Source organism: Bufo bufo, chromosome 5 (genome assembly GCF_905171765.1).
Source record: "Bufo bufo chromosome 5, aBufBuf1.1, whole genome shotgun sequence".
Lineage (NCBI taxonomy): Eukaryota > Metazoa > Chordata > Amphibia > Anura > Bufonidae > Bufo > Bufo bufo.
The window spans coordinates 507,832,436-507,847,935 of NC_053393.1; the positions used below are offsets into that span (position 1 = coordinate 507,832,436).

At 44.8% G+C, this 15,500-nt stretch overlaps 1 protein-coding gene across 1 annotated transcript in view; it reads right to left on the minus strand.

Annotated features, from left to right (window-relative positions):
* Positions 1 to 15,500, minus strand: part of MYO3A (myosin IIIA) — a 269,541-nt gene that overhangs the window by 214,855 nt on the left and 39,186 nt on the right. Inside the window, exons 2-4 of the mRNA XM_040434050.1 lie at positions 5,531 to 5,665; positions 2,616 to 2,720; positions 1,046 to 1,145 (exon numbers count right to left, since the gene is read on the minus strand). Of these exons, the coding sequence (XP_040289984.1) occupies positions 1,046 to 1,145; positions 2,616 to 2,720; positions 5,531 to 5,665 (340 nt within the window). The remainder of the gene's footprint in view (positions 1 to 1,045; positions 1,146 to 2,615; positions 2,721 to 5,530; positions 5,666 to 15,500) is intronic.

Sequence of the window (15,500 nt, forward strand, 5' to 3'; positions counted from 1 at the left end):
GGACATTGCTGTGCTGATGGGGACATTGTTGTGCTGATGCTGACATTGCTGTGCTGATGGGGACATTGCTGTGCTGATGGGGACATTGCTGTGCTGATGGGGACATTGCTGTGCTGATGGGGACATTGCTGTGCTGATGGGGACATTGTTGTGCTGATGCTGACATTGCTGTGCTGATGGGGACATTGTTGTGCTGATGGGGACATTGCTGTGCTGATGCTGACATTGCTGTGCTGATGCTGACATTGCTGTGCTGATGCTGACATTGCTGTGCTGATGCTGACATTGCTGTGCTGATGGGGACATTGCTGTGCTGATGGGGACATTGCTGTGCTGATGGGGACATTGCTGTGCTGATGGGGACATTGCTGTGCTGATGGGGACATTGCTGTGCTGATGGGGACATTTTTGTGCTGATGGGGACACCGCTGATAGGGACACGGGTGTCTTTGCGTTGTTTTGCTAAAGTTTTTTCTCTTTTGTTCTCAGTCATATCATGCTGATTACAAAAACGATCCATGTAAAATATATACATTTAATTTAATACATAACTGATTTTTTTTTCCGGCCCCCGAATACTTGTAAAATCTTCAATGTGGCCCTCCTGTTGAAAAGTTTGGAGACCCCTGCTCTATAGGAACAGTTAGCAAATGTGGGGTACAATATTGACCTAATGGAAAGGATGGTGAGGTAGAAACAGACCTTAGGCTCTTCTGAAACTATAACTGAGACCTATTATAATCTTTTCTATAGAGCTCTCTTCTATATATGCCAGTTTTTTTTTGTTTGTTTATTTGTTTGCTTTATTGTTTATTTCTAAAAATCACTCAATATTTTGAAACTTTTGTTCATTCAAGCAAGCACAGCTCAGGGAAGTATTGCTTCTCATTACAGATGAGTGTCTCTGGTTTGGCTGGTATGAACTAGTTTACGTACCTTTTCCCATGGAGCATTGCCTCAAAAATAAATCTCCATACAATGTTGTGTCTCTTCAATAATAAACAGCACTTTCCCCGAGAACTAACAATAACTTGTATAGACTTACCAAAATCTACAAGTTTGACATCGCCTTCTGTCGTTAGTAGAATATTATTCCCCTTCACATCACGATGAATTGTCTCATGGCTATGTAAATGATGAAGGCCCTTTTAGAAAATAATAATTTTGAACAGCAGAAGAATCAGTAGATCAGCATACAACACCATCTGTGATGCTTGTTGCCCATCTATAAAGTGTTACTCTCTACAGCACAGTATATCACTTCTTCTATATGTGTATTATACTCCCTACAGAGTGAAGAGTATGGAAGGCTCTACACAAAATAATAATGGGCTCTTCTTCTGGTACGCACCTTTGACAGGACATCATGGATTGTCTACAGTCAATAACTCCCACCCCCGATGTTCACGCATCAGGCACTTATTTAAAGGGGTTATCCGGGCTTTTAATATTGATGACCTATCCTCAGGATATCAATATCAAATCGTCGGGGGACTGACACCCGGTACCCCCGGAGATCAGCTGTATGAGAAGACGGCGAGTGCAGTGTGCATGTGACGTCTCCCGTCTCTCTTCCTGTTAACCACTGCTTTGCCATAGACAGCAGCGGTGAGCAGGAAGAGAGACGGGAGACAGCACGTGCGCACTGCGCGTGCTGTCTCCTCATACAGCTGATCGGGGGGGGGGAGGGAGTTGCCGGGTATAGGATAGGTCATTAATATTAAAGGGCCAGACAACCCCTGTAACAGCCAAATACAGAATTGTCAGGAGTATATCAATACTAGGTCTCCCAACAAGTGCAAGATCTGCCTATAAGGACATAAAACTCCTACCTATACTGTAGATGGAACTGGAGAAAGGGCAACTGGTAACTTGAAAATGTATTTATTAAGAGAGGGTACGCAGTGCACCACAATGTCTTGCCATGTTTTGCTTGGGCAAACAAATATTTTAAAAGCATAGATAACTTAAAGGGGCTTACTATGCTCATGCTTATGTAGTTGCCAACCTTATGTACATCTTCCCTATGCTGTTTCCTTTTCAATTTGAACTCTCCTAAGCCGTTTTCACCACATAACAAATCCCTCTGGTTTCTTTATATCCTGTATGTTGAACTTCCTGTTCCTGTATCCAACCGACCCCATGATGCACCTCTCCTTCCTGAACCACTGCTCCACTACTGGCCCTAACAACTCCCAGCTAGTTTATAGCTCCTCCCACCCAGCTAGTTACATAGACACTCCCTATCACTGCCCTGCCCATGGACATAACATCACAGGAAATAGGAACTAATGGGATGGAAGATAGGAGCTAAAAGGAGCTAAAAGGTAAAAGAAATACAGTGCAAAAGGTGTGGCCTGCTTGATAGGTAGAGTCTAAGGTACTACTTCCAAATCACTGGATTAATAGCAGTGTTGCACTCTGGCTCTTATACGGAAAGAGACACATACAGTATGTCTCTTATTCTTTAACATTTTACTGTAAGTCGAGCCAGAATGATATAGAACATTTTCTTGCCAGTACACTAAAATGTTCAGAACATAATTGAGTTAATCTTCGATTTCCTGCTAAATACTTGATACGACATTGCAAAGCTTTGTATCTATGCCTCTTACCATAAGAGCTTCATGCAGAATGTAAGCAATGATGGTTTCATTCATTCGTTCTCCTCTCTTTAGATGACCTTTTGCTAAATCGGTTACAGATCCTCCATTGCACAACTACAAAAGAAGGAAATATGATTTAAAGCAGTCAGGTCAAGAGCTGAAAAAGTATCGGCACTGAACATCAGTACCTTACCGGCTTTCATTTTCCTCATATCTTGTCTCTTTACTGTTTTTTTGTTCCGCTCCATTGGGGAAGAACTGTGATGTATAACTACAGTTTTACTACACTCTCTACAGGTAGTCTGAGCCACACCATCTGCGGAGGCAACTGCTCTCTCCCTCCTCCCTGCAGCTCTGCCTCTATTGATTGGCTGTTGTGTATAACATAGCTATCACAGGCTCACCAGAAAGTCAATGCATAGAGAGCTGATTTCTATTACAGCAAGAGCAGGATGATTACAAACAACAGTAATCCACCAGTGAGAAAAAGAAGATTATCAGGCCACTATGCACATATTCTACTGGCAATCACAGGGAAGCCTTGATGGTTGCTTTAAAGGCTATGTACACCTTTGGTGACAATATTTTTAAATATTGCATTTTAATCATTTTCAGCTAAAATAATTTTTCAATTGGTCTTTATTAAAAATTTTCAACAGTGTAACTGTTCTACAGGATTAGGTTTCAGTTTTACCCATTCGGTTCGATGTATGGCCTTTATCTCTGATCTCCTGACAGCTCAGCTCCTGACAGCTTGATAAGAATTTAGGTATAATGAGTATGTATGAGCATTCAAGAATTCATAAGGATTATACATCCAATAGTGGTCAAAGCAAAAACATGACGGGTCTCAGTGTAAACGGAAACTAAGATACACTGCAGCTTAACCCTGTAGGACAAAAACAGTTGGAAATGTTTAATAAAAGCTGATTAAGAAAAGTATTTTTAGCTGAAAATAATTCAAATGTAATCATAAAAAATTGCTTTGAGCAACTTTTTTATTATAAAATAGATAATGTGAAGAAACATTTGCTGTGTAAAGCATAGAACAGCAACCTTGGTTTTCTTTGATAAATATGATATGTGACCATGGAAGCCAATCATTGGCCTCAGCAGTTTTTTTAATTACCAACTGCTTTATTGTGATGCAGAAATGTGGAAGAAGTTGTCACAATATTCACCCTTGGCATTGCAAATCAATGGTGAAATCTACATCATAAGTAGAGTGTCTAAGGCTACTTTCATACTAGCAGTAGCCTTCTCCGGCAGGCTGTTCCGGCGGGTGAACAGCCTGCCGGATCTGTGCTGCCGCTAGTGCACAAGTACCGCCGGAGGTCTGCTCCGGCCCCATTGTCTATAATGTCATACTTTTATTCCGGCCGCCTCTCGGCATGTTTGCCGTGCTGCCGCCGGAACTCCGGCCCGCCCCCATTATAGTCAATAGAGCCGGAGCGGACCTCCGGTGGCAGGCGTGCACTAGCGGCAGCACGGATCTGGTAGGCTGTTCACCCACCGGAACAGCCTGCTGGAGAAGGTTGCCACTAGTGTAAAAGTAGCCTAAGTAGACAATGCATAACAGGGTTGTCCACCTTTTATTAGATGATGGCCTATGCTCAGGATAGAAAAAAAAGGGGGTTAGTCAGCACCTCCCAGTGTGCAGGTGCACGCTGCCATGGCAAAGACCTAGAGGAAAAAAAGAGGGTCCAACACTCCCGGAATTTTATGGCAGTCATTATGGCAAATAACAGGTAGTATTTAGTGTTAGGACCCGTCTAACAGAGATCGCCTTGACGTTCGGCAGACGGGCTTAGATGGTTTTGTACAAAATGCATTGTCCAAGCATCTCGCTTTTATAAATAAGCGTAGTATTAGCACCATAATTTTTGTAAGCATTGTTGTACTTTGTCTGATTTGCAGAGTGCTGCTGCATTGTCTCTTTTTTCCCCTATGCTCAGGATAGGCCATCACTAGCTGATCAATGGGGATCAAATAACTTGCAACCCCTTTGATCAGCTGTTTGGCTCTGGTGCTGGAAGCTGAGAGCTCTGTCTTCTTTATAGTGGACTGAGCTCGTCACTGCAGTGCTTAATCCATCAAAGTCAATATCAGAACAACATTGATCAGCTAGGAATGGCCATCCTGAGCGTAGGACATTACTTAATAAACTGCAGGCACTGCTCTTATAATGGAGCACAACCGAAGTAGGTAAAACTTGAATACTAAAATAAATAGTATTAGTAAAAGTTGACATACTGTCACATGTCTTAAAGTTTGCCCAATCTTTCAACAAACTTTGCATTAATCAATAGAACAGTGGGTGTACATGAGTAATAACACTATTTCTGGCCATTATATCACTTGTATCTAGCATTTTAGCAGTTTCCTCTGTACATGCCGAACATCTAGTTTGCAGTTCTCTCAAACAGTTCTAATCCACTGCACAAAGAAAGTAGAGGAGAAGTTGCTTGCTAAGCGTCTCTTACTCACTCAGAAGTATGCCCCAGGATCATAAAGAATATTACAAATGTGTACTGTACTGTATTGGTTGAAAATGTAGCACTTGTCTTGATATAGAAATCTCCTATGTAGCTTTGCATTCTCTTTGATATTTCTCTCATGCTGCTGCTCACTCCTCCCCCTCCCCATTTTCTATAGACTTGTATTAACATATGTAATCTGATCCTCCTGTGGAGCTGCTCCATCTGTAGATGGAATTCAAAGGATTTTTTAAAAGTGAAAAGAAGTTAGCAAGGGGACAAGGAGATAGCTAAGCAGCTGATAACATGAGAACTAGACATTTCTCACTAATCAAACATATTACAAAGCTTCTTGTGGTCGCTTTTACTATTGATTTATGGAAAATTGTGCGAAAGTACAGTGACTCTTTAATGATAATTATCATTAGCTACAAAATGATAGCAAACCTCCAAGACTAGCCACAGCTGATCCCCAGTCTTTGCATCTTTCTTGAAATACATTCCATAAAATTTGACAACATTGGGATGATCAGATAACGCCTTCAGGATGTTGTATTCTGCTTCAATCTCCTCGTCGATATCCTCCTGCAATGCCATAAAAGTTAAATACTGCATTTTCTTTAGCACACACAGGTACAGTTGTGTAAAGTGGGTAATTTACCACCTTGGCTTTTATTTAAATATTAAAATACAATGTACCATTCAGATGCCTTAAAGCTCCCTCCCTGACACTTTCCTGTCCATAAAGGCCTCTGTTAAACAACTGTAGCGATGGCCTGTGGTCCAGACATGTGATAATGGAAGCCAATCACAGATCCCAGCAGTGACAATTTTTTTTTTATTGCTCTATGGTGGCAGATGTTGCCACAGATTTCCCTCTTGGCATTAAAATCCATGGTCAAATCACCATCAACATATACATTGTGGATTTTGGTTGTGGAATTGACATTATTCCACAGAAAATCTTAATAAGGATGAGCAAACTCTTCTACCGGTTTATGATTCAATCAAACCAAATAAATTTGTGATTCATTTTGGGTGAGAGAGAGAGACTAGTAAAGAAATGGGTATTTCTCAACAATATATATATATGCATTATCTAAGGCTAGTTGAACACCAGCATTTAAGAGATCCAGCAGGCTATTCCCTGCCAGAACAGCTTGCCGGACCTCTGCGCACTCCATTTGGCCTCGTTCATTGTAATGCAGACTAACGGAGAATCAGACAGTAAAAAAAAACACTGCATGCAGTGGTTCTCTTCTGGCCAATTATTGGTCGCTAGTCTGCAACTAGCCTAAGAGGTACTCTTTTTGATTATGGAGAGCCCATGGTATGCTGCGTGTGCAGTATTATAGGCCAGACAATGCCTCTACTATGCCAAGTACATGTGCGCAGTATTGTAAGCCAAGAAATGTGCCTAGTATGCTGAATATGTGTGCATAATATTGCAGGCCAGGCGATGCCCCCGTGGATTGCTGGAAAAGATATTCAAATTAGCTTTCCTAAACCTATATGTCCCCAGCAGATGATAGTCATGATAATTTTAATATATTTTACCCAGAAATCCAGAGAAACGTTGTCTAGCCTGCAATAGTTGCCACGTGTATCAACTGGTCTCCATAATAGAAATAGTATCACACAAATATTTAGACAGCACTCTGTGATGATGATAAATAGTGATTTATTTCATATTATTTCAGCCGGAGTCAGTGATATATCAGTTGCGTGCAACGTTTCGGGCTAACATACGCCCTTCATCAGGCACTATCGAGACCACAATGAATATACAGCCGGCGCCGACTGTATATTCATTGTGGTCTCGATATTGCCTGATGAAGGGCGTATGTTAGCCCAAAACGTTGCACGCAACTGATATACCACTGACTCCGGCGGAAATAATATGAAATAAATCACCATTTATCATCATCACAAAGTGCTGTCTAAATATTTATGTGATATCTACAGTTCTTGAGGTGGAGCTACAGAACACAACTCGGACGTGCACCCACCCCTGCCATTATTTGAAAAGAGTGCTATGGCCTATTAATTTGAAACATAATAGAAATAGTACCCACCCGGAGGTTCTACCTAAGGCCATGCAACTAGAAATGTTGTTCTCATCTGCTGATTTAGCTATTTTTATAGCTTTGCTACATAAGCCTATTAAAGTGTCTCTGCCAATCTGCTGTATGAAAATAATGCAGTGCTTGTTGCTGCTGTGTTCTTCTTACTGTTTACCTGCTTTCTATGAAGTAGTAAGTATAATTATAGTTCCTTCCTATTCACCTGAGGATGCACCTTCAGTATAGCAAAGACAGACAACACTCTCAGTAACTTTACTTCACTATTTGAGATCAATTTTTAGACAAAGACACCTCCGAAGTAACCTTCAACTGAAAGTAACACAAGTGGGAGTGGATAGGAGTGGATTGAATGTATGCTCCTGTTTCTTTTATTAAGCAATAAAAATAAAAGGTACAGAAAGTAAGACAACAGAATTCCAACATCCTGCAAAGTTTACACCTTTTTCAATGAAACATGCAAGCTTCTTCTCTTCCTAGAAGAATGTTACTTTGGAGGGATTTCTGGTTCATATGATGTTGAATAAAAATGGTGAAATAAAATTGCTAAAGGTCTGTTTTTGCTATACTAGCCATAATTAGAGATGAGCGAATTTTTAAAAAATTCGATTCGGCCGGTTCGCCAATTTTTTAAAAAAAATGCGGTTGGATACAAATTTATTTGTGGCAAATAGTGTTTAAAAAACAGCTATTTCCTGGCTGCAGAGAGCCTTTATAGTGGTGTAGAACACTGTGCCTTGCAGTAACACGCATAGGGAGTCTGCTGTGGTAGTAAAACAATACTGTGAGTCAGTATGACATACAGATAACAGGCATCGCTCTTAGAATCACTGCACGTTTTACTTATTTGGGCAGTTACAGGGCCAAAACTGACCAAATAACTCAAGTGTGAACTCAGCCTTTCAGGTCAATGTTAGCATCAAGAAAAAGCGCACTCCTTTTACACTGTTGGCAACTGATTCCAAATAGATGTCTACAGAACCTGTTCTTCGCTTATACAAGAAGAGCCCCCCAGACAGAGTGGAGAGGGTGTCAGCAGTAAGTTTGTGTTGACGTCACTGATTATTTTGCCCTTCCTCTGATCCGTCTGAACAATAACCCCCAAAAAAACAGATTCTGTCACTGGGTCAGCATTTGGTCAGTAATCCATCAGTATTGCTAAAGCTAACAAAAACAGAAGTAGATTCAAAACAGAGATGACACGTGAATGGAATATTTGCATGTCTTCTGTGTTTTGTACCCACCCCTGCTTTTGGCTACCAAATCAAAAGCCAATTCTGATGCAAAATAGGGACCGTGTCATAGACCTTACAGCTGTTACATAGACAAGATCCGTTGTGCGTCTCATTTTTCCTTCCTTCTGACAGATCAGAAGAAGGGTCAAATAAATGATGATTTCAGCCAGGCAGAAAAGGAAAATAGTGGCCCAGTCATGAAGTGGGGAGGGTGGGAACAGCATGGAAAATCCACAGAGTGGCCCAATGACATAGTGGTGAGGTGGAAGCAGCATGAGGACACCACAAAATGGCCCAATGACAGAGTCTGGAGGTGGCAGCAGCATCAGGAGGAGCCTACAGAGTGGCACAATGACAGTGTGGAGGTGGCAGCAGCAGAATGAGGAGATCACAGAGTGGAACAATGACAGACAGTGGAGGTGGCGTCAGCAGCATCAAAAGGAGGCCACAGGGTGGTACAATGACTGTGGATGTGGCAGCAGCAGCATCAGAAGGCCACAGAGTAGCAAGGTGACATAGTGTAGAGGTGGCAGCAGCATCAGGAGACCACAGTGTGGCAAGGTGACATAGTGTGGAGGTAACAGCAGCAGGAGGATACCACAGAGTGGCAAAGTGACATAGTCTGGAGGTGGCAGCAGAATCAGGAGACCACAGAGTGACCCGATGAAAGAGTGGGGAGGTGGTTGGCAATACCAGTTTCAGCTGAAGATGGTGGGTAAAAGAAGGAGCACTTGGCATCAGATGTGTGGCATCAGGGGGGTGGCAGCATCAGAATAGTAGCTGAGGCAGGTCGCCAAAAGAAACCGGTCTCTTTTGTCAAACTGTTGGTGTGGCACCATGGATGATCTAGTTTGATACATCAGGCATTGGTGGGTGGAAATCCTGGCTGATCCACACCTGATTCATCTTGACAAAGGTCAGTCTCTCCACATTTTGAGTGAACTTGCGAGTTCTTCTTGGGTTAACTATGGCCCCGCAGCACTAAACACCCGCTTTGATGCCACACTACTGGCTGGGCAGGACAGCTTTTCCAGGGCAAACTCTCCCAGTTGTGGCCACAAATCCAGCAGATCTTCAATATGGGTGGCTGGGTGCTGTCCAAGTATGCCACCACCTGCTGGTTCAGGGCCTGCTCCAGCTGCTGCTGGTGAGTAGTTTCTTCACTATGCAGGTAAAGAAAGCTGCTCATCAGCGACTCTAGACTCAAGTTGCTGCTGATGGAGCTGGAACTTCTCCTACCCTCCCACCCTGCCTCAGCAGCCATGGCAGAGGAACATGAGTGCAGAGGGCCCCCCCGGTCAGACCTGTGAGAGGATGGACGATGGCGGAGATAGGCAGCGGCCAACTGACTACATAGGATGTCTCTATAGTAGTTCAGTTTGTCCTCCCTCTTAAAGGGTGTAAAAAAGGCCCCCATTTTGGACCGGTAGCGAGGGTCCAACAAGGTGGAATGGCAGAAGTCATCCCTCTGCCGAATGGTGACAATTCGTCTGTCACTACGCGAACTAGTGAACATGCATCGGGCCATTTGTGCAAGTGACTTGGAGGGACTCCCTGCCTCCATCTCCACTGCATACTGCCATGGTCTGTCTGGGTCTTCTGCCTCGTCTTCCTCATCGCCCTGTAGCTCCTCTGGCTGCTCCTGCTCCCCCTCTCCTGTCACCTGTGTAGAAAAACCACCTATTTCTCTACACATTGCCTGTGCTTCAATGTCCTCCTCCTCCTCCAGTTCAGCCCCCACAGGGCTCATGTGGCCGTGAGATCTAGGCGCCATGTCTCCAGTCCTCTGACCAGCTAGATTTACCAGCATCTTTTCCAGGACATGAAGCAGTGGAATGACGTTGTTCATCCCGTAGTCCTGACAACTGACAAATAACGTGGCTTCCTCAAAGAGCCTGAGGAAACAGCAGGTGTCACGCATGAGCTGCCACTGGCTGACATTCAAGTTATCCAGGGGAGTACTGCTGTCCGCTTGGATCATCAAGAAATCGTTTATGGCCTTTCTCTGTTCGTATAGTCCAGGGATGGTTAACCTGAGGCTCTCCAGCTGTTGCAAAACTACAACTCCCAGCATGCCCAGACTGCCTTCTGCTGGCAGCCTACAGCAGGGCATGGTGGGAGTTGCAGTTTTACAACAGCTGGAGAGTCGCAGGTTGGCCATGCCTGGTATAGTCGGTCCAACATATGGGGAGTGGTATTCCAAAGGGTGGAAACGTCGCATATCAGCCTATGTTGGGGGATGCCGTTCTGCCGTTGAAGCTCAAGGAGGGTGTGCTTTGCGGTGTACGAGTGACTGAAGTGCATGCAAAGTTTCCTGGCCATTTTTAGGATGTCTTGAAGATGGCTGGAAGACTTCAGCAACCGCTTGACAACCAGATTGAACACATGTGTCATGCAGGGCGCATGGCTCAGCCCTCCTTGTCGCAGCACCGACACCATGTTCTTCCCATTGTCGGTCACCATGGTTCCGATTTTGATTTTTCACTGAGAAAGTCAGGATTCGATTTCTTGATAACGGACACGGAGCAGTTCCTCCCCTGTGTGACTCAGTTTGCCCGGGCAAATGAGGTGCAGAACAGCGTGACACCGCCATGCCCTGCACATGTGGTATGCTGGAGGGGCACTGTGAATTGTCCCTGAAGTGGAGGATGAGGACACAGTGGAGGATTAGGAGGCAGAGGCGGACATTGTCGCAGGACTAACGGCGTAAGAACTTGTAGGCGAAAGTGGCGTCACCTTGCCAAGTTTCTGGTGTGGCTGTGCAGGAACCACATTCACCCAGTGGCCCGTAAAGGACATGTATTGTCCCTGACCGTAGTTACAGCTCCACACGTCGGCGCTGCCGTGCACTTTGGCAGCCACCGACAGGCTTAAGGACGGGGCCACCTTCTGTTCTATATACGTGTGCAGGGCTAGTACTGCCTTTTTGGCAAAGAAATGATTGCTTGGGACTCTCCACCTCGGCTCGGCACAAGCCATCAGTTCTCTGAAAGGTGCAGAGTCCACCACTTGGTAAGGGAGGGACTGCAGCACCAGCAACTTAGCCAGGAGCACATTCAGCTTCAGCGCCTTTGGATGAGTGCACGCATACTGTTGTCTCTTGGCAATTGCTTCTGTGATCGATTGCTGACGGAATGACTGACAAAGAGTAGGAGAAGGTGCAGGAGCATCAGGACCAGCAGATGATGGGAAGGACAGACAGCTCCCTTCGGCTGAGGTGGTGGAGCCCTGACTGCCTAAAATCTGGTGCATGCCACTGGGTGATGCAGTGGATGCTGCGGCAGGCTGGACCACCACATTGGAGTCACGGTTCTCCCAGGCCACTTTATGGTGACGCTGCATATGTTGACACAGGGCCGTGGTGCCAACATTGGCACCCTGGCCACGCTTCACCTTCTGCCCACAGATTCTACAAATGGCCATATTCACCTTCTCCGGTGGCTTAACAAAAAACACACTGCCGAGTGTAGGTGATTTTACCCCCACACTCCGCACTGACTGACTGCTACCGCCGCTGCTTCCGTGAACACCTGCACCACTACTTTCCTGGCAGGTATGCTCCTGCAAAGCGGGTGGTCTACCCCGGGCACGTTTGGCTCCCAACCTCCCACTGCTACTACCCTGCGGACTCCCGCCATGCTATCGACTTGCTGGCTCCGCTGCAGCCTCACGGGCAAGCTGCCACCCTCTTCTCCCGATGATGCTGAAGCCCCTAATTCACCCAGCTCCCAAGTGTGATCAGCTACATCATCATCATTGAGTACTGTCTGCAAGTCACTGATGTCCTCCTTAACGGTCTCTGGGTCAGGAGGAAGCGACGGATGTCTCCTCCACATCTTTGTTGGCCAGTAGCTGCTGACTGTCCTCTAGTAGCTCGTCCTCGCTGTATAGTGAAGCTGAGCCCACCGCATATAATCCTTGTCTGGCTGAAGGAACAGAAAAGGACAGAGGCAGGTTGAGGACAGGTGAGGGCACAGGGCCTGCTCCCAGGCCATGCCAACTAAGGGTTGTGTCTGACAAACCCACCGACTCTTGGCTGGGGTGTCTGATGTCACTTGGGACGAAGTGGATGACCGAGTCAACTATTCAAGAACCGCTGGGTTGCTGGTAAAGACACGACCGCTAGATGACACCGGGAACTCAGGCCTCTCGCTGCGACTACTGCTGCCACGCCCCCTTACTCTATTGCGATCTGTGCCTGAGTCAGAAAAATCTAGGCCTCTGACACTCCCCTGTGCAGGGCCTGGCACTTCTCTGTCTGACATACTGTTAGATCAAATAAATAAATAAAAAGGAAATTAAAACACCCCAAAGTCTGTAATTTTCTCACTTCACCACACAACGGCTGATAAGCCATTTTTTTTTCCACTAATACATGCCAGAAAGGGCTTTAGAACATATAACTGCACCGCTGAGCAACAAATATATGTATTTTTTTGCCTCTAATACACACCAAAAAGGGCTTTAGAACTGCACCGCTGAACGGAAAATATATATTTTTTGCCAGTAATATACGCCAAAAAGGGCTTTAGATAATATAACTGCACTGCTGAACGGCAAATATATACTTTTTTGCCACTAATACATGCCAAAAAGGGAATTAGAACATATAACTGCACCGCTGAACGGCAAATACATATTATTTTGCCACTAATACACACCAAAAAGGGCTGTAATTTTTCACTTCACCATACAACGGCAAATACTTTTTTTTGGCCACTAATACGCCCAAAACCGTGCTTTAGAACATATAACTACACTGCTGAGCAGCAAATATATATTTTTTTGTCACTAATACACGCCAAAAAGGGTTGTGATTTTCACCACACAACGGCAAATCCTTTTTTTTGTGCCACTAATACATGCCAAAAAGGGCTTAAGAACATATAACTGCACTGCTGAACGGCAAATAGGCCCTTACTTTTTTCCACTTATACACTTCACAAAAGGCTTTAGAATATATAACTGCACTACTGCATGTCAAATAGGCCCTTATTTTTTTTCCCAATTATACATGCCACAAAAAGGCTTTAGAACATATTACTACATTGCTGAATGTCAAATAATATATATTTTTTTGCCACTAATACACGCCAAAAAGAACTTTAGAACATATGACTGCACCGCTGAACGGGAAATAATATGTCTTTTTTTGCCACTAATAAACGCCAAAAAGGGCTGTCATTCTCTCACTTCACCACACAATGGCAAATACTTTTTTTTTGTGCCACTAATGCTACATGAGCAAAAATTGATCAGAGCACTGATGCAATTCAGGCTTTGAATACACTCCGAGGTAACGAGCAGGCAATGGGCCCCTATACAAAGGAAGGGGGGAGTATACTTATTTAAAATGTAGCTTTTAATAAATTGTACGATAAGCAGAGTAAAAAGGACTCACTAAACGAATAAAACATACATACATAAATAGGACCAATTTGGTACCTGGCTGGTACAAATGAAAAATTCTGCTCCGTCCGTGAAGACGCGAACAGTCTTGCCAGACCCTTTGTAGATAGTGGGTACGGTTCCTTGATAACAGGAGGAAGGAAACCCTGGGAGTATGCCGGGCGGAGGACGGATGCTTCAGCTGTGCAGTCAGGTAGATCAGACAGTGTAGTCAGGTAGATCAAACAGTAGGAGGAGTCCTATATATCCCTATCAAGGTGAAAGGGGCTATTATGCTGCTACCTGTCTACACAGAGCACTATCCTTGAAAAAGGCGACCCCGTCCGGTAGCCTGTCCCTATGGTGGACCTGTACCCTGGAACTACAGAAGATATTTTCAGTGATGAGTAGATGGTGATACTTCCAGTGGTCACCCGACGTGGCACGTTTCTGTCCGTGACTTCTTCAGGGGAACGACTGCAGGAGGTAACAGTATAGCCGTAGGTATTTAACCTGAGGCTAGTTTGACACTGGGGAAAAAGAACAGGCTGTAACGGCCTGTGGTCTGCTAAACCCTGATTGGGCTGCAGGTTCTGCTTGACCCAGGGTGGGAAGCAGAGTGGCGCAGGAGGGGTAGTCCTGTGCAGGAGGAGGAGAGAAATACATTGACCACTCTTAACCTGAAGCTGGCGGAACAAGTTGAGGTGGTACGGACCTTCTCACAAGAGACAGAATTCTCCAATAGGGAAAAACAACTACAACTGACCCTTGAGAAGTACCAGTACCACCTCAAAGAAAGAAAGCACCGCCAATTCATACGAGACCTTTCTGACTTTAAGGAAAACCGCATCTATTCCTCCCTGAGTAACGTGACAAGGGAAAATAGACCGAGTAATTCTGAAAGGTCATCAACCGAAACAGATTACTCCGACTCAGATAGGGAAACAGGCTTCAAAACAAACAAACAACCAAATAAGGGGTCCTCCAAAAGAGGTCGACCCAAGGGCTCATATAGAGGACGAGGAACTCGTTTTTTAGGACAACCAAACCAGACTCTGGACTACCCACTCCGCAGCCGCACACCACTACCGCCAAATCCATCACAGGACCAGAGGTCATAAATCTGTCCTCACGTTCCCTTTCCAAAGACGAGACTATGGCCCTTGAACTGGGACTTTCTTTCGTGCCCACCCCTAGGTTTGATAGGTTCACTGCCATTAAAGACCTGAACCTATTCATTCGGAAGTTAAGGTGGCACAAGCATTTTAAATATGTTGACAAACGGCAATGCCTTGAGCTGGGTATTCCGGTGGAGATGTTAACAGACGTCCAACTCCTGAACTCACTATCGACGTTAGATAACTCAGTCTCAGGCCTTGGCCCCTTTACAGACCTTAAATGTAAGAGTATTAAGATGCCACCCAGCTCTAGCGAAGTCTCCTGCATAGATGTCTTTCTAAACATGGTCAGCAATGACCTGGAAAATCTAAAGATTTCCTAACACTACTCCAATTGCACAGAGTCCACGGCCACCGCGATTTCCTCCCTCGCCAGTGACCCCCATATCGTCATCAAACCAGCCGACAAAGGGGGCAATATCGTGGTCATGGACTCTGGTCAATATAGGGATATGTGTAGGAATCTGTTATCCGATACAGAGACCTATGAGATTTTGGAAAGGGACCCCACAGATGTGTACAAACGTGAGCTCAA